Here is a 13,466-nt window from a genome sequence, read left to right as displayed (position 1 = left end):
TGCCCACATGCCCTTGGCTGGCCTTTGATAAATAAACAGACCATTGTATTCCCAGGATGGCTCTACTCCTGTTTGCTATGTGGCCTTGGGCCAGCCATTCATGTTCATGACTTCCTTTTCCCTCCCTGTAGTATCTCTGGATACATGGGCATCCTCTGCTCCATGCTAATGTTACTTGTTCCTACCCTTGGCTATGGGTTGTCACTATGGTTCTCTGGCTACAGGGGCAGGAGGTGCAGGTGACCCGGAGGCTGAACCTGGCTTTGGGAGAGGTCTTCTTTCCCACAGTGGCTGGCATTCCAGCCAGGCTCAGCCTACATGCCTTGGCTACAGTCAGCATCCGTATCCAAGGAGTAGCTGACTTCCAGCAACTCTCAGATTTCTCCCTGAGGGGTTACATCAAGCCCAGGTAACAGACGTCTCTGAGCTGAGGTGTGTGGGGTCGAGGATGTGGGGTACTGGATCCACACATTGTGGGGAGGCATTCATTCTGCAGCCCACCTGCCTGCCTGCTGTCTGATAAACTAAACAACTGTGAGGGTATCTTGGGCCATGAGCTTCCTTTGCATGTAAGAAGACAGGTACGGACAGGTAAAGCTGTGTGCTCAGGGCTGCACAGGGGAGTAAGCAACAGAAGCCAGGATCAGCGCACATCCTGCCTCCCAAGCACATCCTGATTCCTATAAAGTTGCCACAGGATCAGGCCATGTGGCACAGAAGGGGCAGAACAGAGTGATATAAGTCACGGTCTCATTTCAGGGCCATTTGCCCTACTCCTCTGCCAAGCTGTGGGTCCTGGGTAGGACTGAGAACACAGACATCACATCCTCTACCAGTTGTCCGGGGTAGGGGGACTGAAGTAGGACTTAGAAGTGGGACTCAGTCATCCTGGCTGTGTCCTGGCCCCCAGCCACGGCAGTGGGAGGTGGCTCTGCTCTTTAGAGGCAGCACCTCCATCTGTAAGATGGGCTTATGACAGCGAGGGCTGGATGGTGTGTGACAACTGGGCTAGTGGGTACTCTCTCCCTCAGTGCCCTCCTGCAGGTCTGGGCTCAGATGGGCACCACTGGAACCCTGGGGCAGGCTGGCCTGAGATGGTTGACCCGAGTCCACGGCACTGCCAGTCTAGATGGCAGTGTCCAAACTAGGAAGGGTCAGGACCTCAAAGTGCATCTGAATGTCCCAGAGGATTCGTTGGAACTACTCAGCTTCAGGTGGGGCCTTCACCGCAGGGTGAGTGGGCACACTAGCAGTGGGCAGAGCCTGCAAGTGCGGAGGGCGGGGGCTTGGAGGTGGGAGGATGGGGGATGGAGGGGTGGGGTAGGGTGGGGTGGGGGTGAGCTTCTTAGAGGAAGAAATGGGAGGGCTGGGGCCTGAATTCCGGGCTGTGGTCCGCATGGAGAGGGAGGGGCAGGATGGGGCAGAGAGGTAGGACCTGAGGTACACAAAGACAATTTGCTGACACATTGTCACCCTCTTCCACTAGCTCCAGGCTGTATCTTGTCACTAAAGATGGTGTGAAGAACTTAAGTGACAGTCACAACTTCTCAGAGTCCCGGTCCTGTACCACTGAGGAAGGTAGGCAGCTGGGCCTCTGCTTCTTGGCCCGAGATGGGTGTCCTGGGTGTGGAGGGGTTGACCTCAAATGTCTCTCCAAAGGTATTTGTGCCACTGATGTTTAATTAGCCTCCTAGCAACCTGGCTTCTGGTACTCCACCTTGGGACAGCACCAAAGGCACTTCTAAATGTTTATGCACAAAGGTGTTTGATGAACTAGTTTTGGTTATTTGAGATGAGTTCTTACGTAGCTTCAGCTGACTTATGTAGCCCAGGCTGACTTATGTAGTCCAGGCTGGCTTCAAACTCACTAGCAGCAGAGTTTCTGATAGTTCTGCCTCCAAAAACAGCTCAAGGAAGAAGGATTTGCGGCAGCTCCATCTTCAGGGGACGGCAGGGTCAGGAACCGGAAACAACTGGTCAGGAAGCAGAGAGGGAAGCTGCTGCTGACGCTCACTGCTCTCCTCTGTTCAGACCAGGGCCACAGCCCATGGGATGGTACTGCCAGTGTAGGGAGGCCTTCCCTTCTTCCTCAGCCTCATCTGGAAAGTCCCTCACAGATACACTCAGAGGCTAGCCTGAGCTAAATAACTCCTTATAGACCAGATTTGTCTCCAGTATGACTGGATGGTGTGAAATTGACAGTGTTGACTGTTATACAGCTGAGCTACACCCCAGGTCAGAAGTTTGGTTGGTTAGTTGGGTTGTTTTTGTTTTTGTTCTGGGCAGCCTAGGCTGGTCTCCATCTTTCTATGTAGCTAAGGAGGACCTCAAACTCCTGACCCCGATTAAGTAGTTTTTACTTTCTTCCTTTCTTTAAAAAATTGTTCCTCTCTCTCTGTCTCTCTTTCTCTCTCTCTCTCTTGTTCACGCTTTTTCTCTCTGTCTCTGTCTCTCTCTGTATGTATGTATGTATGTATGTGTGTGTGTATGTATGTATGTATGTATGTATGTATGGAAAGGAGGGGTTTAACTTGGGGGACTCTCTTCTATGTGGGTTCTGGGGGTGGGACTCAGATTGCTGGATTACCAGCTGAGCTGTCTTGCCAGCCCTCCTTCTCCTCACTTCTTCCCTCTCCAACCTCCTCCCATCCCTCCATTTAAAAGCTAATTATTTAAAGTGACTTTATTGTTTGACTGTGCAAAATAGATCTGTTTTCCTAAGGGTCAGAGAGGATGCACTAGGTCAACAGTAAGAAGCCAATCAGAATCTGGGATCAGATGGGATTTAGCCTCCTCCTTCCTCTGAGGTGCTTGGGAGAAGCAGTTGTATTCGTCTTTCTTCTTTTGGCTTTTGAGACAGGGTTTCTCTGTGCAGCCCTGGCTGTCCTGGAACTTGCTCTGAGGACCAGATTGGCCTCGGACTCACAGAGATCCACCTGTCTCTGCCTCCCGACTTCCCAAGCACACCATGCCCACTGTAGCTGCTTTAAGTGACAGAGCTCTGCAAAGGATCAGAGCGAGTCCTTTCCAGAAGCTCTGTGCAGAGCTATGTGAGCCCTTCAGGATGCACCAATCCAGGAGGGGTTCCATACTTTCTCGGCCGGTTGGTTAGTCTCCACTTCAGCCAAGTGGGGATACTCTCAGGACCTTGGGCTGGGCAGACTGGGCTAGGTCACTCTGGGAGCCTGCATGGCTCATGATGGAGAGGACCAACAGCAAATTGCTGACTCATCATTCCCACTTTGAGAGTAACGCCTCTCTTTAGTTCCTTAGAAGAAAGGGAAGTAAAAAGGTATTTTTTATTGGATATTTTCTGCATTTACATTTCAGATGTTATCCCTTTCCCCCAATCGCATCCCCCCTCCCCCTCCCATTGCCTCCATGAAGGTGCTCCCTCTCCCAACCACCCTCTCCCACCTCAGCACCTTGGCATTCCCCTACACTGGGAAAACGAGCCTTCACTGGACCAAAGGCCTCTCCTCCCATTGATGTCAGAAAATGCTGTCCTCTGCTGCATATGCCCCTGGGAAAGCTATTTCTTTTAAAGTGGCAATGGTAACAGAATTCCTCCGTTCGGCCTGGTTTATTGACCACCAAGAACAGGAACATTCTGTGGTGATTTAATGAGAATTAGCCCCCGTAGGCTCATACATCTGAACGTGTAATCCCCTGTTGGTGCAGCTATTTGGGAAGGATTAGGAAGTGTGGTCTTACTGGAAGTGATGTGTCATCGGGGCTAGCTTTGAAATTTCAAAAGCCTCTGCCATTCCCTGGCCTCTAGTTTGTGTATCAGGATGTAAATGTAAGCTCTAGGCTACTACTCTAGCACCATGCCTGCCTGGTTACTGCCATGTTCCCTGCCATGATGGTTGTAGATTCTAACACTCTGGCACCGTGAGCTCCCAAATTAAATGCTTTCTTTTATGAGTGGCCTTGGTTGTGATGTCTCTTTACTAAGATTCGCTCAAACTGTGAAATCATCCAAAGGTGGTCCCGGCTCAGCAGCAAGCACGTCCTAGCTTTAATTCATCCTAGGATGCTGCTGTAGCCCTTAAAGGTGTGGATGAAGTAATCCTTACTGACAGACTCACCAAGGGAACCAAAATTCAGCATCAGCAGCTCAGGACAGCTCATGGCTAAGGGAAGCTCTGATGGAAGCCAGCATAGGTCATCAGCATGAAGAGGCTTGGAACAGGTGAAAACTCTCTGAGCAAAGAAACAGAGAGGGTCCAACAAGAGACTTACAGAAGGCCTTGCTTTCTTCTGCCAGGGGTCACATCCATGAGAGTTAGAGCAAGGGTCAGGACTTGGCTGAGGCGGCTGTGAGCGCTTCTGTGTGAAGCGAGGGGACTGATGTGCACTTATTAACATGATCCTGACTGCTGAAGTCACGCCCATCTTTGCAGAGAATTGCAGAATTATGCTGATTATAGTGAGCATAACACAGCTGAGTTCTGGGTCAGGAGCAGGAGGGTGACCTTGAGAATCACCGCAGCCACCATGAAGTACGCCACAGGCACAGTAGCTTTCTAGCCAAGGAGCTTCTTGGAGCCAGCAAGGGAGCCGGAACTCACCATTGACCAGAACTACTGCCTCCCTCTCAGAAATCCACACGAACTGTACCAAAGTGTTTTACCTGAAGACGTATGAAATCTTTCTGTGCCAGGCCATTCTGAAAGAAGCCAGAGGACACTATGAACGATCCCACTGGGTGTGTGTGGTGGAAGCTGGGTACCCTCTGGAACTCTGAGGCATTCCAATGGGAACATTCATTCCCATATATCACATAGGATTTAGCAGGAGAGTTTCTTCAACATATTACTTTCAAGATACCTGCTTTTTAAAAAAGATAGTCTGTAAATCATTTTTACATAGCAGTTCTGTACAATAGAGATGAAATCATTTTGTTAATTATGTTTATCCCAAACTATAAACCCATAAGCAAGTCATTTTGGTGCATTTCTGAGAAAGATGCCTACATAGCTTAAAGCAAAATAATTTTTTAAGAAGAAAAAAATGATCCCGGGATTGGGTGTGATAGTCCACACCTTTAACCCCAGCACTCAGGAGGCAGAAGCAGGTTGGTCTCTGGGAGTTCAGGGCCAGCCTGGTCTACAGAGTGAGTTCCAGGCCAGCCAAGACTGTTACACAGAAAAAATGTCTCACACAAAACAAAAAGAATCATCCTGGGGCTAGAGAGATGTCTCTGTGCTAAAGACTGCTCGCTACTGTTACAGAGGACTTGAGTTAGTTCCCAGCACCCACAGCAGGAAGCTCACAACCACCTGTAACTCCAGCTCCAGGGGATCAGACACCCTCTTCTGGATCCTTTGGGTACCTATACTTACATGGTTATACATACACACACACACACACACACATACACACATACACATACACACACACATACACACACACACACACACATACACACATATGTACACATACACACACATACACACACACACACACATACACACACACACACACACATACACATACACACATACACACATATGTACACATACACACACACACACACACATACACATACACACATACACACATATGTACACATATACACACATACACACACACATACACACACACGGGCAGGGAAGAAAGGGAGAGGGATGGAGAAGAGAGAATATAGCAGTTCTCAGTGTGGTTAGTTTTGTCTTCTGCACCACCTCTGGGCAGGGGTCCATTAAGGAACGCCGAGTGAAATTGCTGTAACTTGCACTGATGGTGGCTCCTGGCATCTCACTGGCAAAAGCCAGAAATGCCATTAAATATTACATACTATGCATGGTTCTTTCAAAAGAGCACTGGGTATCATATGTTAATGGTGTGCTGGGGCCGAGGAGCCCTGGTCTATGCAGTCCTGTCTCTCAGGATTAAGGTCTATACAGACTTGTTCTCAGAAGGAAATGCTAACATGGGTGGCTGAGGGCACAACCAGAGCTCTCTGCTACCTACAGCTGTCACTCCACTGTCTTTGCAGTGTCCCAATTCTGGGGTTGGCAGCTGTGTAGTAGTGTGGCCTGGCCAGGGCCTGGTCAGCCCTATCTGCTCTCAGTGCCTGTGTCCATGGATTTGATTCTGAAGAAGCAGGACCCAGGACTTCGGCTGTACCTACTAGAAGCTGCCTACACCCTGCGCTTCCAGGTAGGCAGTGTGGAATTTCCTTCCCAGATAGCTTGTGGATTTCCCCATTCACTTGGCCACAAAGACTCAGGTTCTGACTAATGCTTTGAGCTGGCTCTTGCTTATGCAGGACCTTTGCACATGCTAATCTATCCTAGGACCATTAACTCTGACTCAATGTGTCAGGCACAGTTCCTGTGCCTGAGACACTCTTATCTTCCAATATCCAGGTAACGACCTATTCTGCTTTCCCTCAGGTATCCTCACAGGCTGTTAAAGGTAGCCTGACCCTGACCATCTGACATAGATCATATTTCCCTCCCAGGACTAATCACGTACCCACATAACAAGGATAGCTGCTCTGTCTGGTGGTTGTGAGACCCCCCCCCCCAACCCTGTGTGTGTCAGCCCCTAGGGGCCGGAGCTTTGCATGTGTAGGGCTCCCCATGCTTTGTGCTGAGCTCACATGAAGTGCCGAATGAATGGATAGGGATATGGTATTGTGTCTGGCGCTTTTGCAGTGTAGGGGTTGGAGCTGGGGCCTTGGCCGTGCATGAGCCCTGCCCTGTGGCTCTAAAATCAGCTTGAGCTCAGAGCTTTGCATTCAGAGGTTCGGGGTAAAGGAAGTTTGTTAAGCAATGGCCCTAGGCCATGGAGAAGAAGTAAAAAGGCCTGATCTCACCAACTCTCAACCTTGGGAATTCTGGAGAAGGGTTGGTAACAGAAAGCAAAAGAAGGTAGGGTTTTGACTCAGAGCCATGTCATGGTGGGGAGGACATTACAGATGTCCCCTGTACATAGTAAAATACAAGAAGGAGGAGGGACCTGTCCCAGGGTTAGTCTGGGATGAGCCAGCATTGGCAGGACAATGGAATTGTGTCCTGTAGAAGCCACATCCTGGCTGTTTGCCCTGTCAATCAAGACCTGGAGAGGCTTGGGTGCAGCTCAGAGGGAGGGCATCTGCCTAGCATGGAACAAAGCCTTGGACTCCAACACTGAGGAAAAACTAAAGTCCTGTAGCAGACTGTTCTGAAAACCTGCCTCTCCCAGTCCAGAGCGCAGGAGGTTCTAGAGCTTGTTCCCTGGGAGGAGAGGAGGTCGGGTTGCAGAGGAGGAGCAATGTTCTCAGGGGCTCTGCTGTGTTTGCAGGAGAGCTGGCTTCCCGAAGAAGCCACAGTCCATCTCTTCATGGGTACCCCCAAGTCAAAAGTGGCCAGGGATGTTGGGGTGGACATCAGCTACAGTGTGCCCCAGAGGAAGTGCCGACTCAAGCTGCTGCACCCCAAAAAGAAAATTCAGCTGGATGGTGAGGACAGTGCTCTCCCTGGTAACCCCACCTTTGGCATCTGCTAACATGGGCGGTGTGCCTGCCACACACTCACTCTGGGGTCCAGAGCAAGCTCCAGTCCGTTTGATGGCTCGGGGGATAGAAAACGGGCTAGAAGGTGGAGCCCCAGCCTCTGAACTTGGCCTTGTCCCCAGGTAAGATGGAGGTTCTCAAGAGTGCATGCATGGGCCATCTGGAGCTGGTACTTGACGACAGGGATGTCTATTACATCAAGGTTTGCTCCTATTCTTGGCACAGCTGCATCAGCCCTACTCCAGCCCAGGTCTCCCTGCCCAACCTGATGTCCTGGTTCAACAAACTCCCCCGGCCCTGCCCCGTTACTGAGGTTAAAGATGTGTTGGAGTCAATGATAAAAAGTTTTGGGGCAGAAGATGGCTCAGTAGTTCAGAGTGCTTGCTGCTCTTACAGAGGACCAGCACCCACATCCAGTAACTCACAACTGCAGAGACTTCAGTTTTAGGTGACCTGACACCCTCTTTTGGCTTCTATGGGAGCTCGCCTGTATGTACACATACACATAAAAAATACGCACACCTAAACAAATAATAAACCTTTAAAAGAGTAATAATAGACGTTCTCACAAATTCAGAGAAAGATAAAAGTTGAACAGGCCACTCCCAGGTTCCCTTAAGTACAGGCTGAAGCTCCCAGACCTGGGTGTCTTAAGTGGACCTCCCATTCGTTCTGAAGGCGTGAGTGTGGTTGGTCTACTGAGGCTCTGTGGGAGCCTGCGTTCCCAGACCTGTCTTGGGTTTTAAGTGCTTTAGAGTCAAGCCCTACCTTCTTTTGCTTCTTGCAGCTACCAACCCTGCTCTAGAGTTCCTGAGGGTAAGTGCTGGTAACGCAGGGTTCCTCAGCCCAGAGATGGCATTTGGGACGCTTGTCATACTGGATTCAGGCTAATAATCTCTTTTAATGCCACCAGGTACAAAGACCCTGTTTTCAGACACGGTGTCCCTCACAGGCCCTGGGTGTCAGCACTTCAGCATCTTTTGGATAGACTTGATTTAACTTATAATCCTGCCAACACGTAAAGCCTTCTACTCTGGGGTTTTTGTATTGTTTTGTGATAGGATCCTGGGGTTACAGCTTAGGCTTTGGCCTTTGCCTGCTCAATACCCCTGATTGCACTCTTACCACTGCCACTGATTTGTGCTTTTTAGATAAGCCCTCACTGTATAGCTCTGGCTTACTGGGCTAGCCTCGTACTCAGAGAGCTGCCTGCCTCCACATCCTGAATGTCCAGTCTTTTACCTGGGTTCTTGGTAAAGCAACTGTCATGCCCTTACACATGACAGGTGCTTTACCAAACCATCTCCCTGGTTCTCTAGCATGAGTTCTGTGCAGTCATTTTTAGTCGGTTTGGTTTGGCTCGTTCTTTTGAAATGGTGTCTCATGGCTGGCCTTGAACTCACCATCTTCCTGCCTCGGACTGCTGCATGCTGGGATCACAAGCGAGTGCCACCATGCCAGACTAAAGCAGCCACGGTTAAACCTGTTCCTCTGATGGCCCCAACCTCCTGGGTATCCCTAGCACAGGATCCAGGGATTCCACCTGTTTTCTGGTGACTCCTGCCATGAGGCTGTACTGGTCTTCACCACTCTAGTGCTGTCATTTCCCGACTGCTGACAGCGCATGGGAGGAGCCCCAGGTGCCCAGGCTAAGACTCCTCACTCTCAGTCCCAGGGCCTTGAGTCCTCACCGCTCTGACCCACTGCAGAACACCGGCGCCCAGAGCTAGGGAGCTTGTGACAGCCTGTTCTCACAGCTCCCGGGTCCTCGCTTCATTGATTTCAGGAAGCCCACAGCAGGTGGGGAGACTGAGGCACAAGAGCTCCTGAATGCAGGCAGCTGTGCGGGGTTCAGCTGAGTTGATGGGGTGTGACACGTTAGGGATCGGACATAGTGACGGGCCTGGGGAGGTCTGACTGCCCTGTCCCTTTATACAAGAACTGTAATGGTGTCGTGTCGTGTGGGCACCAGGCCTGGGATGTACCTGGGAAGCTTTGGATGCCACACACAGCCCCTAATACGAAGCTGAAAATGTCATCAATGAGACACAGTGCATGGACTACATGCATTATTGTAAAAAGGGAGTGTGTGTGTGTGTGATTATGTACACATGCACACACACACACACACACACACACACACACACATGTTCACATACATGCACACTCCCTTTGTATCACAATGTATACACCATATTGTCTCTTTTCTGCTTCTTTTTTTAAACAGGTTTCATTGTGTAGCCTAGGCTAACCTAGAACTTGTGATCCTTCTGTCTCAACTTCTCTAGCACTAGGACTACAGACCTGTATTACTATGCCTGGTTGCTTCTCCTTCTCCTTCTCCTTCCTCTTCCTCTCCTTCTTCTTCCTTTTCCTCCTCCTTCCCCTCTCCATCTTTCTCCTCACCCCTTTCATCCCCTCCCCCTCTTCTTTCTCCATTATCCCCCATCCTCCTCTTTTCTCCATCCTCTTTCCCTCCTTCCCATCAACCTTCCTCCTCCTCTCCTCACTGTCCTCCCCACCTCTTCTCCTTTTTAAAAAAATGATTTATTATTTTATGTGTATCTACATAAGTCTGAGTGTAGGTACATCTACATTGTTCATGTCTGGTGCCCTTGGAAGCCAGAAGGTGTCAGAAGCCCTGGAACTGGAGTGGCAGACAGTTGTAAGCCACTCATGTGGGTGCTAGAACCAAGCCCATGTCCTCTGAAAGGACAGCAAGTTCTCTAACCACTGAACAATCTCCCCTTGAACTCAGTGTATAACCCAGCATGTAGTCACGTTTACAGTCTCTGTCATCCACAGAGTTCTGGGCCCTCAGGTGTGCCGCATCCACCTGCCTCTGCCCTGGCAGCTCTTGTGATTACGAATGCTGCAGAGATGTCTGTGGGCTGTTCTTCAGCTTGTGCTGCCGTTGAAAGCACGGGTTGTAATAGTCTGTGGTTCCCCAGCAAGCCCCGAGGGCGGCATTGTGCTCCCACAGACAGTCCTTATGCAGAGAGCCCTGGCTCCTGCTGTACTTTTAAGATCTTTAAGATCCTGACATCTCGAAGAGGCCAGAGTGGAGTTCAGAGGACACTACAGTGACCCAGGCTTCAAGCCTGGGGCTGAGGCTAAGGCAGCCAGAGGGCACAGAGCTCTTTAGATTCTAGAAACTGCCAAGGCAGCTGCTCTGACCCTGTGATGAGGTAAAGGGGAGCAGTTCAGGTCCCCCCTCCCCCACTCACCACTGACTGTGGACTTGGAAACCTATTTTAAACAATTCAGGGTTTTAAAAATCAACCCAAGGTCTGGGGATGTGGCCGAGTGTTTGCCCACTGTGCACCAAGCCCTGGCTTTGACCCCCAGGACCACAGAACTGGTGAGGTGGCACACACACACACACACACACACACACACACACACACACCTATAATTCCATTACTCAGGAGTTAGAAGCAAGAGGGTCAGAAGTTCAAGGTCACCCTCAGATACACAGGGAGTTTGAGGCCAGCCTGGACTGCTTGAGACTGTCTCAAAAAATGAGGCCAAGGTCAAAGTAGAGGTCATTGGCTACACTCTGCCCCCACCCCTGTCTGGTCCCAGTTCACAGGATCAGTGTCAGGCCTGCTAGACGTGTTTGTCTCCCAGGTGATGCCGGGACTTTTTCAGGGCCAGGGTGATCTGCAGCCAGAGTCTGGAAACGAGACCCAGCGGTTTGAGGCCCAGGTGGAGGCAAAGCTGGTGACAGCAGGCAGACCTATGGTCCTTGATGGGAACATCACGTGGCAGGCAGGCAGAAGGCTGGACTTCTCTGCATCTCTGAGCAGCATCCGAAATGACCAGGCTCATGTGACAGGTACACCGAACATCTTTCTGTGGTTTGTGGTGAGGTTGGGGATGGACAGCCCAGTGTCCCTGTGTGACCCCCACCAGCCAAGCCTCCCTCACACTGTGTCCGTCTAAGAGGTACCAGCTTCTGTTTGTTCAGTTATCTCCTTCCCCGTAGTCCACCTCAGGAACCCTAAAACACCAGCTGTCTACTGCAACAGCTTTGGGTCTGTTTGATTCTAACCCACTATGAGAAGCAACATATGTCACGGAGCTTTTGTTTTGTGATAGTCTATTGGAGCCCAGGTTAGCTGTCGATTTACTGGGTCGCTGAGGATGGCCTTGAACTTCTGATCCTCCTGTTTCTACCTCCCGAGAGCTGGGATTACAGACAGGCATCCACTGCACCCAGATTGCTGCAGTGTGGGGGAATCACATCACTAGGCAGGCCACCTGCCAACTGAGCTAAATCCCCACTCCCCAGAGTTTCTGAACACAGCCCCAGCAGGTCCAGTGGTGCTGACCTTAGTGCTAGGGTCAGTTTATGCCTTGACTGGACTCCTTCCTGGGAAGGTTCTCAGGGCCTGAGCTGGAGGGACTTGGAGCAGTGGCTTTATGTTGGGGTTGTTTGCACTTTGGCTGCAAGCCAGACTTACAGAGCTGAAACTTCTAGGATGTCAGATATGCCCAGTCACCCCAAATGTTAAAGTCTCCTCTCCTGTCCCCCTTGATTTTGTTTCATTCCACTTAGCAGGTTTCCATCTGCCGAGCTGACACAATTGACCCTAGGCCACAGGAGAAGCAGGGGTTGGCTCTTTGAGCTCCCCAAGGTAGGAAGTGTACTGGAGGACAGCACCCACCCCTGTTGCCCACTATCCCCACAGTGTTGCTGGAGAAGAAGGCAGAGGCAGGGCTGCAGGAGACCACCTTGGGCGTCCAGCTGCAGGTTCCGGGTGTGGTAGGGTTCCATGTAGAGGGCCGACTGGAGCAGCGTGGCCCCGTGGGAAGCAGCACCCTGAGGATCAAGTACAGCCTCCTGGGTAAGGTACTGGGGTGAGGGGAACACACCCTGGGTTGTGGCCTGGGAGGGTTAGAATGCTGTCTTCACTGCTGCTGCCATTCCATTGGCTTTGCCCTTGTTCAGACACAGCTGTTAAATGTTGGGGCTGCTCACCTGACTCTTTGAAAGCTGCGTGAAGAGGCTAGGGACTTGACTCCGTTGGTAGGGTGCTTGCTCAGCTGCACAGGCCTGGGCCCTATCCTTACATTCATAAAACATGCGTGCTGCCCCATGTCTGTAACCCCAGGAGGTGGAGAGAGGAGAATCCTTGGCTACATAACTAGTCAGAGTGCAACTTATTACACAAGACCCTGTCTTCAAAAGCAGAATGGGGAGTGGGGGTGGAGGCGGTCTGGTTGTATGCTTGCTTAGGATGGCTGAAGCTGAGTCAGGCTGGAACTCGCCTCTCCCTGGGGGTTGGTGGAAGCTGCCTGGCAGAAGGAGGCAGGGGCTCTGGGCTGACTCACACAGGTCAGGCAAGGCACGTTGCCCACGAGTGCAGGACTCACCAGAGACTGAGGAAGGAGAAGGGCCCAGAGGAAACCCATGAATTGGAGTTGGCCCATGAGTTCCACTGCACACAGCTTCCAATCATCAGTCACAAGGTTGGTGCCTGGGCAGGAAAGTGAGGATTTCAAAGCCTGTCCTCACTCATGGGGGGTTGGGAGGGATGGCATGAGGTCACATAGCTGCAGTCCCTTCGCTAGGTTGCTTTTATTAAATACCTATTGTATACCCCGCTGCAGGGAAATGGTGTTGGTCCTTGCCACCTTGTGGATAGACATAGGTAGATTATTAGAGAGAACTCCAATCATGAAAACCATAATTGTCTGATGGGAGAGCTGAGCATGGGGAAGATGGTTTGGGATGGGGCTGGTGGGGAAGGCTCCTCTGGTCAGGTGATGTTTCCACTGAAAATTAAGATGTAAGGTAACTTTATTCCAATATAAGTGTGTCTTGGGCAGGGGAATGTAAGAACAAAGGTTCTGGCAGGAGAGAGAAGAGAGGGGTCAGGAAGGTTATCACGTAGCTGGAAGGGCAGAAGAAAGGGGGACAAGGCTGTTGCCTTTTATTGCCCTGAAGAAAGGG

The 13,466-nt window shown here is 50.8% G+C and overlaps 1 protein-coding gene across 1 annotated transcript in view; it reads left to right on the top strand.

Moving 5' to 3' along the window:
• The window catches only part of LOC308440451 (uncharacterized protein), a gene marked incomplete at its 5' end in the record, with an annotated part of 109,286 nt that overhangs the window by 37,617 nt on the left and 58,203 nt on the right, over window positions 1-13,466 (top strand). The window contains 8 exons of the mRNA XM_080942559.1: window positions 225-409; window positions 1,032-1,214; window positions 1,487-1,578; window positions 6,005-6,177; window positions 7,303-7,453; window positions 7,630-7,820; window positions 11,138-11,345; window positions 12,202-12,362. Of these exons, the coding sequence (XP_080798685.1) occupies window positions 225-409; window positions 1,032-1,214; window positions 1,487-1,578; window positions 6,005-6,177; window positions 7,303-7,453; window positions 7,630-7,820; window positions 11,138-11,345; window positions 12,202-12,362 (1,344 nt within the window). The remainder of the gene's footprint in view (window positions 1-224; window positions 410-1,031; window positions 1,215-1,486; window positions 1,579-6,004; window positions 6,178-7,302; window positions 7,454-7,629; window positions 7,821-11,137; window positions 11,346-12,201; window positions 12,363-13,466) is intronic.

The sequence above is a fragment of the Micromys minutus genome (genome assembly GCF_963924665.1).
Source record: "Micromys minutus genome assembly, chromosome: 31".
NCBI classification, from domain to species: Eukaryota; Metazoa; Chordata; class Mammalia; order Rodentia; family Muridae; genus Micromys; species Micromys minutus.
Note: the sequence above shows the minus strand (reverse complement) of the source record. Positions and strands in the feature narration are given on the sequence as shown.